At 41.6% G+C, this 20942-nt stretch overlaps 2 protein-coding genes across 4 annotated transcripts in view; one reads left to right on the top strand and one right to left on the bottom strand.

Moving 5' to 3' along the window:
• Window positions 1-18381, top strand: part of LOC145444362 (NACHT domain- and WD repeat-containing protein 1-like) — a 60066-nt gene extending 41685 nt beyond the window's left edge. The window contains exon 26 of the mRNA XM_080322329.1: window positions 17988-18381. Coding sequence (XP_080178455.1) covers window positions 17988-18166 — 179 coding nt within the window. The 3' untranslated portion in view covers window positions 18167-18381. The remainder of the gene's footprint in view (window positions 1-17987) is intronic.
• LOC145445578 (uncharacterized) lies at window positions 162-17466 on the bottom strand. Of its 3 annotated transcripts, none has more exons than XM_080323767.1 (14): window positions 17382-17466; window positions 17231-17308; window positions 15125-15218; window positions 14953-15072; window positions 12849-13008; window positions 11305-11931; window positions 10326-10459; window positions 8437-8522; window positions 8172-8368; window positions 7998-8104; window positions 5856-5913; window positions 4764-5008; window positions 2017-2226; window positions 162-396 (listed from the first exon to the last, which is right to left on the bottom strand). In XM_080323767.1, the coding sequence occupies exons 2-14, from the start codon at window positions 17299-17301 to the stop codon at window positions 250-252; spliced, it is 2256 nt and encodes a 751-aa protein (XP_080179893.1). In that variant the 5' UTR covers window positions 17302-17308; window positions 17382-17466; the 3' UTR covers window positions 162-249. The 3 variants fall into 3 exon arrangements, 2 of the variants coding, with proteins under 2 accessions (XP_080179893.1, XP_080179894.1); XM_080323768.1 differs by having other exon boundaries at window positions 12849-13005; XR_013917087.1 differs by lacking the exon at window positions 162-396 and having other exon boundaries at window positions 2087-2226; window positions 4658-5008.
• Window positions 18382-20942: the final 2561 nt, after the last annotated feature.

Below are 20942 nucleotides of genomic sequence, written 5' to 3'. Positions count from 1 at the left end.
AGGGTCCGTGACGGTCAAAAGGGGTCCGCGAAGCCGAAAAGGTTGAGAACCACTGCTCTAGACTCTCTCGACTCTCTAGACCCATATCCTAAAACGTTGCTCCGTGCGAAAATTTGCCAAGGAAAGTTCAACACGATTTTCCACAACCACGCCGATACCAATCTACGTGAATTCATCGTTTATTGAAGCCGGCCTGATGACAAGGGATCCAAGCGGACAGAGTTAGAACGAAACAGCTGTCGGAACAATTCATTGTCGTATCCTGGCGTCTGTGCTTCCGTGGAACTTGTTGAGCTTCTCAATTCTTTTCATCAAGTCCGATCGATCTTTCGATTTTCTTATATGCGGCGAAAGGTCTTGCTTGATTACGGGCAGTTTGAATAGTCCGTTTCTAATCTGCGAAATCACCAGTTTCAATTAGCACTCGTCGGTGTCCATTGGAGGGGTTTTAAACACGAACTTGGTCGGGCTTGGTACATCGAATCGAGTGTCAATTGTGCGAGTCGTTTTCTTCTAATAACAAAAATATATGCCTCCACATCAATAGCAATATTTTAGTAACACAAATTATAGTTTAATAACTGTATTGAAGAGATGCTCTGTTAAATTACATCACTATATTGTGGCGACTGGCCACTTCATCCCAGTGTCGACGTACAAATAATAGAAATACCAAAAACCCCTATGCAAATACAACTTTCAAACGTTGGACGGTTAACTCAACCTATTTCAAATCCGAAGTAATTGATTACTTCGTCGAGCATCGGGAAAATCGAATCGCTTAATTCGCTGCTGTACATGAATGCATGAAGGCTTGCGCCTATAAATTACTTGAAAATCTATGGAAATTTGTTGGATAATGGACAGTATAGTTATATACACAGATGAATATCTTGAATTCAACCTTGAGTTTAAGCAAAGGTTCCATGTATATTTACAATGTACCCGAATCTGGAACTCACTGACTTTGAAATCAAACTGCATTTCAAGCTTTTATTTACGTGATCAGCTAAAACAAGCGCACCAACTTGCACAGCTGTTTTAACTCCGACCAGGGGTCACCAACCTTCTTGAAACCAAGGGCTACTTCTTGGATAATGAATAATGCGACGGGCTACCCGTTACTCCCACCGTTTACCCGTGCTCAGTTGGATTTCTCCACTTTCAGAGCAATGGGCAGGGTTACGGCGTCTTACCAAGAACAGAAAATTATCACTCACTGAGACTCACACCAGCGTCTCCGGGCTCAGTTGCGTTTCCGCACTGCGCGCCGAAGCGCCGATCTCCGGGTCTAAACTAGGGAATATTAACTAGACTCCCGCTAGGCCCCCTTGTGGGCGAAGATGAGCAGGTCCCTGATCAAACACTGCGTTCGTATGTTCCTTAGTTTCGACTGACCATGCTCCAACTGCTGCTCATATGAAATCCTTATCCGCTTCGAATTTCAAATTTATCATTTGAATATATGCTACTGCGTCGGCGGGCGACTCATTGGGTTCTCGCTGGTAACCGGTAGCCCGCGGGCATCGCGTCGGTGACCCCTGGTATACAGACTAGACCAGTGGTTCCCAACGTGGGCGATATCGCCCCCCAGGGGGCGATTTGGCGATCTAGGGGGGCGAAAATGACGAAGGGGGCGATAGGGGGGCGAAAATGGACAAAGGGGGCGACGGGGGGCGAAAATAGCGAAGGGGGCGATAGGGGGGCGATGACGCGTCAATACGGCTGATCTTTTTTTTTTTTTTTTAGTCATCCACCTAGCAATTCGGAGAGAAAAAACGTTATATTCAGCTCTGAGCGGTGAAAGATGACCTTTTTTTTTTTTTTTTTTTTTAGTCATCCCGCCGGTGATTACAGTCTGTATGCCCAATTATCGGTGCACAAAATTTGGGGGGCGATGATCGGTGTTGACCTTGAAAAGGGGGCGATGGGTCGAAAAAGGTTGGGAACCACTGGACTAGACAGAGACAGACAGGGAGACCCTCAACATTCAAGTAGGCCCGTGACACTGTATACCTTCTCATTTTTCTCTTTCACATAGGCCGGCATCATGAAGTAGGAGAACCTATAGCTTTCCGTGAAGTTGAGAACTGTGTGGTCGTTGAGCGAGGGGAGAGTGAGACGCTTCTTCTTTTTCTCCTCCACGCGCGGAAGGTAATGCTCAGAAGGAAGAGTGAACTCTCGATCATCAACATTGTTTGACACGGTTTCCACGATCTCAATGCTCTGAATGATCGAATTTGTTTGCTTTAAAACGCGATTCCGGAGCAGTGTTTGATAAGTAGATTAGATTAATTTACGAATTTCATATCAAATAAGACTTTATTCTCAAGAATGAGAATGACAAATGTCTGTGCGCTGAGCCTGGCTCATTTCGCATTATACAGTTGTCCTGTAGTATAGTCCTATTTATTTGCAGGAAAACTAGAAAACTATAAATGCGATTGAAATAGTAGCATAACAACATTTCACAAATCAGAATAGATTTAGATATTTAGATACCGCCATCCATTTCTCCATAATTATTTTAGTTAGATCACTAGAAATATGTGATTGTCCAAGTCTTCCCCGAGGGAATGGGGTGGGGGTGGGGGTCGATAAACCTCCAAGCACGACAGGTTATGCGCAATGTCATATTCAGAATATTGATAGCAAGGGTAGAACGGAACTATTCGACTGCGATGTACAGCGCTACTGCCGCCTACACCCGTGATCTATGAAGAGCTACTTTTCCGGAGTACTCAAATGCATTTAGAGTACTTGCAACAATACTCAGGTGGTTATGATTTTATTGATCTTAATGTTTCACCTACACTCTAAACCAGTGATTCTCAACCTTTTCGATCACGCGTTAATCTCCCAAAAGGAAAAAAATCGCGGCGCCATATAGCACTTCGAGTACCCTGAGTGACGAGTAGCTTAGTTGTACGTTACATTACTAACACAAATGGGTGGTGTTATCATCAGATACTAAATTGTGCTTCCACGTTCTTCCAATTGGTGAAAAAAGTCAAATGCACCAATCCGTAAGGAGATACATCCCAGGTGTGTGATGGGCTCTATTTCCCCGTATAACCCCAAGAATTTCGAAAAAGGGGGTACACATCAACACCCCATACTCTCAGCGAAAATAGTGTGTGTTCACAGCTGTGATATACAGGTGTGACTATACATGGGTGATACACAAAACAGAACCTACCTCAGTCTTATACCAAGGTATATATCAAACACCATATTTTAATCAAAATGATGCGTGTACCGAGGAACATAGGAAGGTATTATGCAAGAAGGCGCGTATTAGGATTTACAACCTCGATAAAATTCTCAGTTAGGTTCTGTTGTCGCATACTACGTTTTGGGTATGAATAGACTAGGGTTGTCATACGTCCGGAAGTTCCCGGACATGTCCGGAATTTCACTGTTCAAACTAGCGTCCGGGAGGAATTTCTAAAATATGCCAAATGTCCGGAATTTTGAAGACTTGACGTAGGCTCATAATTTTTTCGTGAATTACCATGAAATCATTATTTTGGGAATATTTATGCTGATGCATGATATTTTTCTTCGCGCTGCGCACGATTTACTATCACATTTATTTATTTTAATATGGGAACTTCCTCCCTCACAAAATGTGCAATAACATAGAAATAAAAACAACATTGATTTACTGGAATAAGCCTGATTGTAATCACAATTATGGAAGAACGGTATATTCCTAGAGATCGTTAAGGCCGTTTAAATGCTTTTTTCAATGATATATAGTGGTTCCAAACTTGGTGGTCGTTTGCCTTTATTCTGGGGCTTGCGAATATGTTGAACGTAATCAGCTTCCAAAATAGCCCGTGAGTAAGTATGGGCAAAGGTGCTGACTTCTTTTAGTGATCAGCTCGTCAAATTTTGATCCGGGCCACGTAACATTTTCAAAGTGGAGATGGAGTCGTGACCATAAAAGGTTGGAAACCACTGGATGTAGGGTGTTTATAACGTTCCGTGGTGCGTACCGGCATAGGGCTGATAAACAATTTATCGGTGGGACATGAACATGACTTATCGATGTACGATTACGCTCCCTGTATTTTCGAACTCATCATTCTCCACCAGCTCTACCACTAACTCTAATCATGTGGGCGGAGAGTAGTAACTATATAGTAATATATGGAACAACCAATATTATTGACAGAATTCATTCAAAATATTTAACGATCAAATGCATATAGAAACCAGATTCATATAGCAAGTCTCCTTCAAAAGTTTCATCGATTACCCTATGGTGGGCTCAAAATCATTGTTAATTTGGGTGGGAAGGGGCTGAAAATATGGTTTCGGTCCCGGTTACACAACGCACAGCCACATACTCCTGAACCGGATCGTGACCACCTCTGGTCTGTGAGCAAAGCTTTGCTCGTGTGACGTCATAACTCATTTTGAAATCCCCTGGTGGGCGCTAATGAGTGTCCGGAATTTGTGTCACAGAAATATGGTAACCCTAGAATAGACGTTCTTTTCACTAAGATTGCACTTCACTCCTGCGATATATCTCCACGGAAATTGGTGTATCTGACATATTGTCGCTCATTGAAAGGACTTGATACATGAAAGGGACGATCACGTGATGATTCACACCTTGCTGCGATGAAGACGTGATAAATAAACCTACTTCCAGCCATGGTATTACGCTGCCGTTCTCGCTCCATTGAATGCCCGAGACTCAAAGGTTTACCATAAAATACTCAGCGCGCTCTTAATTACGGTCCGTTCGTAACCTTTGACTTGCTAGTCTTCTTTTCTCTGTCATCCAACATTTCTTGCACGGGGCTGTCTATACGGTCGCGCAGGGTGTCACGTTTCTTGGCAGGTGGCATGGATCTTATTTCGCCAGTGTGCTGCTTCATGGTCGGCACACGCGGGCCCTCCGCCGTTTTCGGTAACGTGGACTTTTCCTTAGGCTTGATCACTTTAAACTCGTTTCTGGTGACCCGCTTCGCAGCCGTTGGGGTGGAAACTCTCCCTGTCGGACAGCGGTTCAATGTTAACTATAAAACTATACTAAAAGAGGAATTAGTAAAGGATGAGGATAAAGATATTACATGAAGTTGCATCAACTGCATGCCATACATATTAAAAGGAATTACATGACGATATGAAAACTCTGCATTCAGTGTGGGGTCGAGGCTGATCACCACGACCTTTATAACGTAAACTTGTGTAAACGTCATAAAAATGAGGCAATATATCTCTAACTGTTTCTGCTACAAACTAACAAACGGAAAACTATGGTTAACGATGAAATGCGTTTATAATGACTGGTAGTTGCATATAAATAGATGCTTTTTTGCATATTCATTTGTCAATCCACATACATCAAGCCATGTAATGTATCAACAGCACGATAATTATAGAAGTTACACGACAGCAATAATTCAATGTACTTGGACATTCGGTGATGAGCATCATTCGGATTCGGATAGGATTCGAACCGGATATTGCACAATTTCTTGGAAAGCGGATCGTACAAGTATTCTATTTCAGATTTTGTTTCGCACAGTTGTAACCTGGTGTAAGTTTTGATTACAACCCCAAAGATAATAATCATTAACTCGATAGCGAAACACGCAGAGTGGACACCCCACAGGACAGACACCACACTAAGATTGTTCGGTCAATGCTCCAAGCAAATATAAATCAGCTAACCCTAACTGTATTATACCTCAGCTCAAAAATCAAGATCCGTTCATGATTTACTGTACAGTGCACAGTCAACAAGACTGTTCAAAAATTGCAGACCGATTGCGAATAAGAAAGTCAAATCCATATGCAGATATACTATAGAAACATACAAAAAAAACGGGTTGTACCTTCAGCTTGACGAATGCTCTTTTGTCGACTGGCTTCGAAATCCTTAGATATCGTCGTCTGTGAAAAATAAAAATATCTTCTCCAAATTTCCAGAATTACAAATTCTGGCACAGATTGACTGATGTTTTGGCATGAGATCTACATGTGTATGCACGCAATTGCTCATTCTCATATTCCGGACCTTGTACATGTACACTGCACAGTAAGAATGTTGACATTTGCGGCCTACGCCAAGAACTAGTCCCATTGTGGAAGATAGATAGCCTACGAAGCGCTGAGATAGTCCGTTAGCTTTTACTGGCATTCAAGTAAAACTGAATACAGCCATATTGACCTAACACGTATTTGCATATAACACATGGTAACAAATCGCGGAAAATATGAGTAAGCATTTTCGTACTCTACAATCATAATATTTAGTAACAGGGCTATTTCCAACAGTAGGCTATTATATATTTGGATGTGCTAGCGCAGGGGTCACCAACCCGGTGCCCGCGGGCACCAGGTAGCCCGCGAACCCATTTTAAAAATAGGTGGAATAGCATCATTTACCAATATTCGTCAGATTATTACCAGTGAGCTTTTGAATACATAGATTGATTGATTCAGCTATTCTTGTTTAAAACACACTAACATGTAACTTACATATATAAACACTTGAAAATATCTTCAATTACAATTAGTAATATATAGATGTATGTGATAGAATCACCAGAAATTCAAGATACGGCGCAGTGCCTATACAAGCGACATGACGGAATGCCGTCCACGGTCTTCTTGAAATGGTGGGGGCTCCGTTACGATAGCTCGACGACCAGGACAATGCCAAAGTAGTAAACAATATTACTATTCGGAGTCAGATAGCCGTGAAGTACTAGGAGATTTTCAATATCTGTATACCCATTACACGTATTGCATCTTTTGGCACAGCTTGTTTCTGTTACACTCAACGCAGTTTAATTTACAATGTTTCTAACTTTCTGTAATCGTTGCTGCTGTCCGGTGTAATGAAATCTTGTCATTTCTGGATGCTGAACACTTGAAGATTGAAATTGTAACACAGCAAAATGACCCCCACCTCAGTCTGCAGCAAACGTTTGGTGCATTGTTGATACGGAAAAGTACAGTGGTGTATGCGCAGCAGCTATAGAGGTTGCAAGCGTCTATGGTTCAACTTATCGTTGTATATCAGCCTTTTCGGACATGAACTTCATCAAAAACAAACACAAAACACGCCTAATTAATGCACATCTGGAACACTCACTAGGAATTGCAGTGTCAAGTTAAATACCAGGGTACAGCGCACTAATTGATATCATACAATGCCAGGCTTCCCACTGACTGCTATAGAAACAGATAACATGATGTCCAGTCCTGCCCAGTGCTATGAATATCAAAGCGGAAATTCAGTGTGGTACGGGTAAACGATGGGAGTAAATAGTAGCCCGCCGCTTCAATCATTACGCAAAAGTAGCTCTCGGTTGCAAAAAGGTTGGTGACCCCTGTAGCTATAGCGTCTACTGTGCATTTCCTTGCTGATTGGGGATTAGGCGAATTGCTCACGTAAAATCAACGGGCAACTGATAAATGAATTGCACAACGCCCATATGGTTGCGCAGCTCCCCTCTGAAATCCATGAGCACTGAGCAGTCAAAATGTCGACTCCAACTCACGTTTCTAGCAGTTTTACGTGTCAAATACTCCCAAGTCAGGTCTTCTGACTTTTTCAGAACTAAAATTACAACACTGAATTACAATCAAAACTGCATTTCCCTGTACAAATTAATTATTTATATCAAATCGGTCATAGTAATAGATTTAATGCGGCTGCTACAGTCCCAAACCCTCCGTCAGAAGGTGCGACGCTCTTGTCCACACTGAAAACCATTGCAACACCGATAAACTCTAGTGATATTCACGCCCTCTAGTCCATATTTCCATTCCCATAGTGAGCGGGCTGCATAATCCGGTTCTACACTTCTGTAGAGAACTTATCTACTAGCGTCCAGAACAAATGGTAAGCGAATATAGAGGTAGACGAATAGAGCGTAAATAACATACTGATTCGCTTTGGAATAGCGGCGGCAGTAGAGGCGCCGATATCATGCTCGGAAATCGCCAGGCTCATTTTCTATAGTCACCTGAGAATGAAGATCGGACGGTTTCAAGTTGGACGCCTTTCGCTGCAGCACCGGCATTGGTTTCGGTGTGATCTGCGTCGTTTCCCCTCCTATCTTAATCGCCGATACTAGGCACAACACAGTACAGTATCCGTATTATAATCGATGTAAATGAAGGCTATCTCATTCAGTCACCAGTCGTTCCGTCGGATAATTGGCCAGGCCGAGTAATCGGTTTACCGGTGCGATTTTTCACGGCCGGGTTAATCGCATCCACCGGACTCTGGCGCATGGCAGAGTTGGATCTGCGTTGAAGCATATCTCTTTCTTCGGACGGAGTCACTTCTCGAAACCACGCCACGCTAGGACGTCTCGTGTAACTCTCCTTTCCTCTGTGATACATTTGCGATGGGATGTCACGGTTCGGTAAATAATAGAATGGTAATAATGGCAGTTGTACCCCACTTCGCGCTCCCCGATGTTTAACGAATTTCCGCTCACCGTTGTCATCTCGTCCAGCTCCATCGGGAGTCCGGACGGTTTGACCTGTCGATAAAAATGAAAGGCTAGAGCAATATTTCTAAATCTTGTTTTCTAGCGCGAATCCCTTAAACATTGTACGTAGTTGTGTGGATTCTCTAACTATGAAATTTTGAAGTTGAAGAAAAAACAGTCATTACTTACACTCAGCACCGTAACTGCCGCACCCCAAACCCCCCAATTGGGGGGGGGGCCGAGCTCGAAGGGGGCCCAAAATTATTTCGTGAATTAGCATAAATCATAGAGTATCTTTTGAAAATTTATGCAATTTTTACAAATTTTTTTCGCGCTGCGCGCGAATTCAAGTATCCATTTATCTTTATTATTGGGTATTGGGCCATTACCGCGCCACGACCCACCAAGACATACAATCAAGTTTTAGGCCATATAACATGCGACACCAAGAAGTGAGCCGGAACGATCGGCAGCGAGAAAACTTTGGCCGAAAGGGTCTATGCCCTTATGCTGACCGAAGACTTCGTTATATATACAAAATACAGATAGGTTTAATTGTCCATAGGCGCCTAAATGACTGGCGCTGAATGTTCCTGTCTTTGCAATGTGAACCTCACAAGACAAATACCATCCCGCTGGGAAAAATTTTATGCCAGTGAAGAAATATCAATTTGAAATTGTGTGTGTCTCTTAGTTTAGAAGCCCACGTTTGGGCGATTCTATATTTTTTGATATAGCAGACTGGAAGTCACGAAATAACATCATGTAACGAAGTCATATCAACGGGTCCGCCCGCCCGAAGATGTTCAATTATTATTTACGGGCCCTCCCGTTTTCAAGACACTTCACTCAGCTCTACCGGTTAATCTAATTACGTGAGTAGAGAGGACAATAAATTGATAGCATAATATATATGCAATCGCGATCTGATTGACCGATTTTACCATAAATTATCGAAAATTTTCGCGCTTTGAGCTGGCTCACAGTACAGTACAGATGATTTCATGACAAACGCGAACAACGAGATGGAGCGGTCGTTTCATCACCCTATGGGAGCCCAAGACTCGCGTTTTTGGGGGCCTGACGAGGTACTGTTTCTTTCCTGCCAAAGGGTATACGCCCGAGGATGTTTAATTATTATTGAGTGGTCCTACCTTTTCAAACACACCTCACTCAGCTCTTCCGGCAAATCTGATTACGTGAGCAGAGAGAAGATAAAAATTGATAACAATATATATGCAATTCCCGATCATACTGACCGATTCAGTCATGAATTCTAGAAATTTCCCGCGCTTGGCGCGCTTAGGCGACAAAAGCTGATACAGTAAACAAACTGCCAACGCAAATGATAAATAGCCGTACACAGAGTATCGCCGCAGGGGGGTCTGGGGGGCGAAGCCCACCCGAAGTTCGGTCTATAACCCTATGGGGGGCCCACGACCAAAATTTTTTGGGGGTGCCTGATGAAGTGCTGTTACGGCCCTGCTTACACTACACACAGCCCTAATCACTAAGAAGGTCATCATGTTCGCGCAGAAAATCAAACAAAATGAAAATGTAAATCAAAAATAAGGAAAAATCTTATAAAGGACTATGTAGTTATATAGTTATAGTTGGAACATCAGCCTTTCGTTGAGCCCCCAAGGTGATCATGGAGCCCCGGTTTAGAATAAGAACCCCTGCGCTAGAGCGCCGTAAGCGTGTTTGGTAGATATAATCCAAGTGATTTGGTGGCGTAGTTAGTGCTCAACTATACGATCAGCTCGGCCGAATGTAAATCAGTCAGAAACTTTGTACGTAGGCTAGTTTGCAAACGTCGAGTATATCCTCTTATCTGTCAATATGATACTATACCGCTTTTTCAATTTCCTCTGAAAAACTATCGTCCGTGTCAGATGAGGCTCTCGATATAAAATCCGCGGATTCTCTGAACGCGTGATACTCGATCTTGAAGCGCTTGTTATTTTTCATCAAGGATTTCTCAGGCCCTGGATTGGATAAGGTATCATTAGCGTTGGACCCATGTAAAAGAACCAACTTTAATAACAAAACGGGCATCGGTAACGATGCATATAGGATTCTCCAAAGTATTGTGATCGTTGTTTAAAGAAAATACCCTATACCAGTCTCTATTTCCGAAGAGTTGGAAATCAATTTGGATTATATGGTCATCAGAATGGTTTCCCAACACTTGAACATGCGAATATGTAATTCCAAAACTTAACCTACCTCTATCACTACCCCCTTTAACCCATATTATATTGTGTGGCATCTTCAATCGCTCCTACTCCCACGAACCATATCTAATACCGTTTAGCGAGCTATGCCCCCACAATAGCAGCGACTGTAATGTGTTGAATCCTACAAAGCTACTGTTTCACGCGTTCAACTTACGATGTTCTGCTATAATCTTTAAGTTACGCGCAATGAGCTCTTCCTCTCTACACTGTAAACGAAAACCGTCTAATTCGCCAATTTCCACCCTAAGGTAAACCACACGTTCTGGTACCAAGGTGTGCTTTCTCGCCCCTTCTAATGGTTGAAAATGAGTCAAATCCACCAATTCTTATGGTGATATATCCCAGGGTGGTGTGGTGGGTTCTGTTATCGCGTACACCCCAGGATATCACCTAAGGTGGTACAGATCCCACTCAACCCCTGGGATATATCTTCATAAGAATTGGTGTGTTTGACTCAATTCACCAGTTGGAAAGGGCGTGAAAATACAATTTGGTACTTAATGTACCTTTATCTGATTTACTCCTCATACTATGGTTAAAATCATCTGATAGATACACCTATTTCCAACACGGATTTACTGTATATTTCGTACCTCCCAAATACAACGTTGCAAGCGAGCGACTTTCCGAAACACGACGCCTTATCCTCAACTTCGCAGGCATGTCGCAAAACTTCCTGCCCGATATCAACGTCCAAGCTCCCTTCCTGTCTATCAACTTATCCTCGGGAAAGCACGGAAATGATTGCTTGGTCAGCTCCAAGACTTCGTCCAGACTCTCGAACGTGACCTTTCTAGACTTTCGGTTTTCTCTCGGCCAAAACAGCACGATTCCTGAGTCTAGCACGCAGGCCGTGGGCACGAACGAATCGTGACTCATCTCGCCTGAGTAAAAGATTTCCCAATTCGCGAAGCACCCGAGCAAGCCTGATGTAAATATCTTCCGAGCGTCGACAGTTTTCCCCGCTACTGTACAGAACGTGGGATTCCTTTTCCCTTTGCTGTTAGATTTCTTTTCCACTTCAAATATCGGGAAGGTACGCTTGTTGGGCTTAACGCCGCGCACTGTTATTGGGATGTTGAAGTATGGGGAAAAGATCTCGGCTTCGTCGCTGCCGTATTTCTGCATAGAGAATATGAAAGTCCCGGGAATCTTGCGTCCGCACGACGTGCTGTACAAGATCGGGCTGTAGTCGTTGCGGAAACGATTGGCAGAGCGGCCTAAAATCAAAAGCTGCCCGTAAAAATACAAACATCATGACTTGTACGATTCTAGCGAGAAGAGCGTGTTTCGCACCCGACTAGTGGAACACGAAAATAGAACATACCTCAGAATGATACCGCGGTACATAACAAACACATTTTAGTCCAAATAATGCATATGACAATTTAGAAAATAGACACACATGGAGTACAAAGAAACGTTGGCACATGGAGACTTTGGAAGGTGTTTACGTAGTCACAGTTGGACAACTAGAAAATTTTCAGCTTTTGCAAATTAGATCATAAATCGATATAAATCTACACATTTTTCCAGAATACAAAGAAATACAACAAAATCAGGTTCACTTTATATCAACTCAGAGAATGAGAATGGCAAATATCTGTGTCTGTACACCAATATTCGTTCGTTTCGTGCTATGCAGTTCTCCTGTAGCATTTTCAGGAAAACCACGTATTAGATTATAATTAAAGTTAAAGCATAGAAACAGTTCACTAATTAGATAAGAATTAGATAACTTTATTTCGCACTCTAATTATATTTCAATTATCTGGCTGTTGAAGTCCGCACGTAGGCACGTGGGATTTATCACAATGCTTCACGCTAAGAAACAATCAGAACCGCCTCTTCCGCAGACTAAACAACAGACTATATCGAACGATTGAATTAGATACAGGGAAAGAAAACGCCGAAGGATAATGATGATTGGCTCAGACCACGCAATAATTAAATTGAAACTCACAAATATGGAGATGATGTTCAGTTGCTAATAAGTCCTGTGAAATATTCAATCGACACCACGAGGAGGGGGTTTCTGAATTCTGATATAGGCTCTATTCTCGTGTACCATCTTTTGGGTGTGAATATACACTGTACAGACTCTTTTCGGTAAAAGTGTAGGCTGTCGTTTGCGTACCTGCAGATGAGATGAAGGTCCCGTCTATGTTCTGATTCATTTTGTTTAATATTTGAGTGATGTTGTCGTCATCGGAGTAACAGGTTGAGGAAGTCATTTTGATGATGTGCAACGCTTCTTCTTTGCCGAATTTCAACACTTCTCCCGATATCAGGGACTTCTGAATAGATTGAAAATACACAAAGCGAAGTTACCTGCCGCATGCAGATATATAATAAAGAGCAAACAAGTGTTTACATGCTGCGTGTAAACGAGCAGATAATAAGTGGTCGGTTGTGACACTCAAGCTGATTTATATACAGACGAAAGACCAATGCAATAAAATACTTTTCTGACAACGGAAATTACGTAGGATGGCCAATGAGTGATTAGATATGCCAATATATCGTCGTTATTGGCCATGAACTTCTCAAATTGTATGCGACGCAGTGAATGCATCTGCTCTAACAAACTACTGGTATATAGTAAGGATGGTTCGGAACGAAGGTCCATGTCGGTAAAGAATGTTGTCACCGACATATAACGAGAATGAAGGGAATCCCTTTTATGAGTAGCATTTGGAAAGCTGATGAGTGATGACTAAACACGACTTCACCGTGAATGAGGCCATGATATCTAGGCTTAGCTGCAGTGATGACGTTTTAAAGTCACAGCCATCAGAATCTCAAACAGAGATATGACGTAGATTTAGGAATTTTCATTGGTCATCGACTTACGAAATCCTGTACCCATGATATTCGAAGTGCAAGGGTGCCGTAAACTATTTCCAGACGGCGCCTCGAGGTCAAAGAGGTCGAAAGCCACGGGTATGCGATATTGCCAAAGTATAGTAGCCTAGTCATTAATCCTAGTAAACCCGGTGCAACTCGTATTAATAACGTCACTCATAATGATGTGATAAGTTGAAATTTAATAAGGAATAATTTTGCGATCATAGGTTGTTATGTCCGGGCGCACTATGCAGGCTACTACAGCCAATAAGCGATTGGCGCAGAGAAATGATTACGCATTAACATAATTACGTCACCTAAACTTCTGATGACACCACCTACTTCAGCGCCACCAGTATGTCTGATCACGTGGGCTCAGAGAGGTCAATACACAATAGTAATGTGAGCAAAAACATTCGTTATTCACAAAATTTATTCATGAACTTGAGAAAAAACACGGCTTCGCGAGTCTTCTAGTCAGACTAATGCCCACTGATATTAAATAATAATACAATACTTGCGATTTTGGTACGTATGGTAAGCCAATAGAAACAACTAAATATGTCTTATATTCGTAGTTCGGCCTACTTATTCCGACTCGTTCTTGAAATGCGTAGCGCCGGATGAGTTCGCCACGGAACGAGTGTGTGTGTGTATGTGTATGTATGTATGTGTGTTACCATTGATATATGCATGGAAGCAGGCAGAAGGGTCGTTCATAAATATTATGAAGGATAGCCTAAATGTCATATGACATAAAACTCGCTGAATCAATGACTTTTTTGTACGGAGTCATGTTTCATAGATTTGCGCTCATTGGCTGCACATTCTCTATTTCAGACATGCCCGTAAAACATAGCTAACTATGACAGCACTTGAGAATAAAATTAGGGTTCCAGCTAAATCCAAGGTGGTGACAATTCCCCACACTCAATCATATATCGCGAAAGCATATATTCTAGGGCGACAATATTTTGGGAATCTGAAAAGAGGACACTTTTCAAAATTTTCAGACTCACAATGAGGAAGTCAATTTCGGAAGAATGGTCAATTCTTCCCGAGTTTATGGTTGGTTGACTAAAAAAAGGTAATTTGTCGGGTTCAAGTCCCAGAAAACCCGTCGAACCGTTACTTGGCCGCTGATTTCCTATATCTCAGTCCAATTTCCACGTACATTTACCCAAAATTTTCAAAAAAGACGACATTTAGGCATCATCCGAGGACATTTTCAAAAAAGTTAAAAAAAGACGACAAATCCTCTTAAAGAGGGCGTATATTAACCCTAACATATTCCAGCATTGAAATCACTCACATATAATTGAAATGACTGTAAAATTATCATATAATCCCCGTAAAGAGACCAGTGCCACAATGAACTTGAAAATAGATCAAACCTGATTGTTTCCGCAGTTGATATTCTGTTTCGATTCATACCACAGTTTCATACACTTCTCACAATGAAACAGTCCTCTCATTGCGGCCGTGTATCTGTTACTGTTGCCGTTCAGCGACACCTAAACCAACACTGCTATCCGACTCTTTCAGTCACATTCACATTGGTTATACCTCGATGGGTATTCCCTTCAAGTACATCTCCATCACTTTCCTGATCTGTTTCGGAGCGAATTCCGTTTCGACCTCGTTCACGATTTTCGGGAGTCTAAACGAGACAGCAAATTCTGCTTCCCATGAATTGTGACACATGGACAGACATGAACATGGTACATCGCACAAAATACTGGATTTTCAGAATGTGCAGACAGATATAGAAATAACTAAAACTTACTATAATAGATTTAATTCCGAAGCAAATTAATAATTATTACTTCATCGGAATCATATCGGCTTTCCACATGAGCGAAAGTACTAGTTTTGAATGGGAGGGGTTTCGATCTCCAAACGCACCCTTGGTTACGTATATAGTAGGGTTACCATACGTCCTACGTTAGGAGGATTTGTCCTCCTTCGGGATTTTGAAAATGTCCTACGAGGATGCCTAAATGTCCTCCTTTTTGAGATTTTGTCCTCTTTTTTTGAGAATTTTGGTTAAACATAGGGCAAAATTCGACCGAGATACCGTAAAATGGCACTGAACTAACGCTCAGGCGGGTATTTCGGGAGCTGAGCTGCAAAGTTAACCTTTTTTTAGTCAAACGACTGATAATGAGAAAGAATCAATTGTATTTTGGGAGCCGAGCGAGAAAGTTGACATTTGTTGACTTTTTTTGTAGTCAACCGATCACGAAATGGGAAAAATTTACCATTTTTTAAGATTTTCCTCCGGTATTCTAAGTTTGAAATTTTTGAAAAAGTGTACTCCTTTCCCGATTCCAAAATATGGTAACCCTAGTATATAGTAGTCATGACTTTGAGCTAGAAATGGCTGCAAGCACATCACACAACAGAACACGGATGACGATTCGCGCCATGCGACGAAAAGGGTTTTCTAGTTGTTCGGCAATTATCATTTTAATGCACAATTAGAACTGTAAGAACTACTCACTTTTCAAAATCCGCCTCTAGAACTACCATGACCTACTAAAGACATGGAACTACTCAAAAAAACAATAATTAGCTGACCGTCAATTAACTAGTTTGGTATTTTGTACTAGTCTGAACACAGATCCAATATTATTAGTTTTTATCGAATTACAATAAGGTAAATGCGAAAAGCATCATTCAACGGCATATGATAAAGGTTCCAACTCCACATTCAGCATGATAGCTTCGTACCGTAGGACTACTCGTGTATCGAACATTCTACGATTTGGCCTAAAATGACTGAATGACTAGTTCGTGTAACTGATCAAGTGTGGGCCTCTAAATAAAAGAAAGTAAACTCATGTCGCAATTTGAAGGTAAATTAGTGGTAGGCCCTATAAACGTTTTGCAGCAGACGTGGCCGACAAAATTGGCTTTCGTGATAGAACCAGTTTACAGAACATTTTAATCTCACAACTGCCTATGTATTGAAAACGAAAGTGTATTTTTCGTCGACATACCCGTTTTCATTCGTTTTATGCCGTAGTTTACCTGTTTCCGTTATTGTGAAACATCGCAGTATGACATTACAAAATTTATATCGAAACAAGTTCATGAACAAGACTAATGAAAGTCCCACCAGGAGACTTGGACTAGTCACTAGTGGATAATTCTAGAAGTCTAATTAGAGAATTATAGTGGAATACCGGTAATCTAATTATAATCTAATTTGCGAAATGTTTTTTTGCTCAAATTCTAATCTACTTTTTAAAATGATTCCACGCTTTAATTTGGTTTCTAATTCAAGTTTTGGTTTATCCCGCAAATGCTACAGAGGAACTGTACCGTGCGAAACGAGTCAAGCTTGCTGTACAGACATTTCTCACGCTTATTAGAATGCGCTCCGATTTGATACGAACTGAACTTGATTCGTTTCCAAGTTTTCGCGAATTCAGTGATTCTAATTCCTACATAATTTGAAAGGAACTGTAGCTATAATTCGAATTATAATCTAATTTAGAAAAGCTAAAATGTTGTAGTTGTCCTGTTCTGCCCACAGGGGTGTGTGAGATATGAGCGCTTAGCAAGAAAATAGGCCTACTTATAAAAATACCTATAAGCGAAGAGATAATAGTAAAGGCTGAAGCGTCGCATTTTAATTATTTATATCATGTAAGAAAAGTAATTTACCTGTACCGCGGTGACTTCAAACCGGAGTCTTCGCCACTGCACCTGCCTTTAGCGGACGTATACTCCGTCATTTTTGATCTAAAAGCACATTCCCGGATACGGCACTGTCAATAAATAGGCTTTCTCAATGTAGCAACTTATAATTACTCACCCAGGTACTATCAACGCTCAGGTGGTCTCACAAATTCTGTACGGGCAACTCTCCTGGAAGTACATTCGAGACATAGTCACAAAACCTTGATTTTGCTGATTCGTGTTGCTACGCAGCACTCCAGGAAATGGTCACTATGACGTCATAGGGGCTAGTGGAAACCAGCATCTATCAGACGACACGTGCGACGCAGACTAGTACAAATTACTGGATTTTCAAAATGAGCATCTATAACTAGAACTAGAACTGCTCGCCTTTCTAAACTAGCAACCAGACTCACATTTTAAAACACGTGGCTAGAAGTTGAACTAGAACTGAAACTGGAACTACTCATTTTTCAAAACTCGCAACTATATAGAACTACTCACATTTTATAACTAGCAACTATAACTTGAACTAGAACTTAAACTAGAACTACACACTTTGTGAAACTCGCTACTAGAACTACAACTACTCACTACTCACATGACAAAACTTCCAACTGGAACTTGAACTAGAACTACGCACTTTTTAAAACTCGCACCTAGAACTAGAACTACTCATTTCAAATCTAACCACTATAAATATAACTACTGAACTTCACAAATTCCGTTTACACTCACGCAGGTCAACTTGCTGGAACATTGTACGTGTACGCACCGGTGTTGGGATTAGTTGTTACCAAGTCCAACGTTTTAGTTTACACGTCCGAGTTGGGATATGTCGGCGTGGCACAATTTCGCCCTCCGGCGTCCACGAAAAATGAAGAAGACCGGCGACCATCAAGAGCTTGTGTCATGATGTAGAATTGTAGACAATGCTCAATATTTTTGAAGATTCGGCAACTCCAAGGATGTCAGTTCTGCAACAACTTACACATGGTTTTACAGAACTGCATGACGTTTCATGCACGACCTGTTTATTCCTTGCGAGTAGACAGCATGTGATAGAGAATATAAACGTCATTGTAGTTCCATTACCTCATATATATTACATTCATATTAAATGAACAATGAACGTACTTGTGGTCTCGATGCACTGTACAACAACCTACAAGGAACCAGGGCGCAGGCATATCCCCTGTCATTGAAGCATCGTACGTGTGCGGTTGCTTAACCGTTAGCGCCGTCATTGTGCCTATATTGCAGATAAGTTTAGATCTGGGTTCTTAGCCAGGGGTCTATTTACTTCTTGTGTGTACGAAGCAGCACCAAATCATGGGGTACGAGATGCATCGTGACATTAGGCATATACGCTATCTAGAGCCAAATATTATTTGCTAAACCAACAAAAAGTGGAATCTTTTCTGGCCAGATTTATTCAACTCTACAATTTTCTTCGTGCTTGGCGTGATTTCATGTCGATGGTCCTTTTGGTTTTAATATAGGTACCATCCGAAATTGGGTTGAAAATGGACGGGGGTGCTAGAAATTTTATTGAAAGCTCAGGGGACCCAGAGCGACTTATCGCCCCCTTATCAAGCTCGACAGAAATGTTCGCCCCCCAATATTTACGGATCAGAAAAAGAGGACATGTACACGGGAAATTTATTCGCCATTCTCTGATCGCTGGTGAAATGACTAAAAAATTTTTTACGAGTAGGTTCTCATAAAATCGGTTTCGTTGAGCTGAGCTTCATTTTTAGTCAACTTTTGTGTCATATACAGAAGGCGTCTTCACCTGCATTTTTGACCGTGTTAATTAAATATACCTCGCAGGACTTAGCATTTTCGCCCCCTATCGCCATTTTGTTTCTCAAAATCGCTCATTGGGGCCGATATCACACACGTTGGGAAGCGAGAACCACTGGTTAAGATCGAGATTTAGTCGCCTGAAAACCGGTTGGTGGCAATAGAAAAATTCGCGGTAAACTGCGGTCTAACTGCGACATATGTCGCCCAACTGATCCAGGACATGCGCCAGGCAGCGTGGATGCGCAAAAGATTGAACTGAATGATGCTCAAAGGCGCCAACACCCTACACGTTGACCTCATACATCAAATAGAGAACATATTTTCAGCACGGGTTCGTAATAGAAGGAAGTTCATGGTCTACTAGGGCGTAGGCCTACTTCACAATGTTGCAAGTGCCGTACGAAACTATTTTAAAGTAGCTAGAAATCATTTCGGACATGTTATATGTTAAAGCTACGGAGAGTTTTAACCGTACTTGGTTAAATTGCGACAGTGCAATTAACCGACACTTGGCAATGTATTATAATCACGGTTGCCATACCGTCCTTATTTCTAAGATTTGCCCTTATTTTGAAGGGCCAGATCTTAGAAAACACAATGGTCCTTATTTCAAAGAAATGTCCTTATTTTCGACTTGCGCCCTTATTTTGTCTTATTTTCAACAACTACATAACTTCGATCGTTTTCCTCTGGTATCGATGTTGCATAATATTCTAAAATTATGCTCTTACGTCGAGATTTTATGACATCATAAATGAGAGGAAATCCCGTGGCGTATACACAACTACAGAATTTGACTTCTAAGTGGTGAGATAGCTAGGGCAGTGGTACAGCAGTTTCTGCTGTTCAGCTGTTTATTCTACAGCAGAATAACCTGTGGCGAAGGAAGCATTTATTGCGTAGTGAAAAGGGGCACAGTACAGTCGACACTTGGGCCAAAAAGTAGTAAAGCTTATCATTGATAAATTTATCTAAATAATATTTCCAATAATAGTTTTAGCTACTATCGAGACTAAGTCTGGTTAGTTGAAATGAGCAAGCGTAAAAAGTTTTTCGTGACGATTACGGCTATGAGAGAGAATTTGAAGGTATCAATGCGTGTGTGAAAAGTAGAGCCCGACCGATTATCGGCTGGCCGATAATATCGAGTCGATATCACGCTTGGAGAGAAATGTCGGTATCGGCCGTTGAAGGTAAAAAAATATCGGCCATTTTCGTGACGTCACAACATGGTGGCAGGGAGTCAGAGAAGTCGATAGAAGACGTGAGGACGGTAAATTATAAAAAATAAATGGCCAAGTTGCACATAGTGCATACTCCATACAGGCAGTAGGCGTGCCCATCTGAAAAATATTATGGAATACTAACCACCGTTATGCCCCACTGACTTTGTGGGAATCCCCCTGCAGTAATCGATCACCAAAGACAGAGATCAGCTGGGTGGATTGGATAGATGTCTGCAGAAGATTTCAATCAGTAAGAGAAATAAGAACATCAATCATGCTGGACTGACCCTCGTGAGGATAGAGAAAAGCGTCGCGTCAAAACATTTCTCGGAAGATAGTGCTATTGGTTCGGTACCAACAGAGCTACCAGTTATATATGAAGTCGTCTGACGGAGGCCTTCGGGGCCACCATGATAGGAAATATGCGAGCATAGAGGGCAAGAAAATCAAGCAAACGTGGATTAAAGCCAATAATTGATACGAAAATTTTTAATTCCATGATGACATAGGCCAATTCTGACAAAAGAGCGTAAAATATTGATCAATTGATTGTTTGAATGCTGGTCATGGTCAAGGCCCAACGGGGATTGATGGAACAGTTGCAGACGTGGACAATTTCAGTTGTTTTGCACATTCTCTTCAGCTATTCGTTAATGATGTGC

The sequence above is a fragment of the Botryllus schlosseri genome, chromosome 8, assembly GCF_051294905.1.
Source record: "Botryllus schlosseri isolate E-star chromosome 8, Bs_hap1, whole genome shotgun sequence".
Classification (NCBI taxonomy): domain Eukaryota; kingdom Metazoa; phylum Chordata; class Ascidiacea; order Stolidobranchia; family Styelidae; genus Botryllus; species Botryllus schlosseri.
Note: the sequence above shows the minus strand (reverse complement) of the source record. Positions and strands in the feature narration are given on the sequence as shown.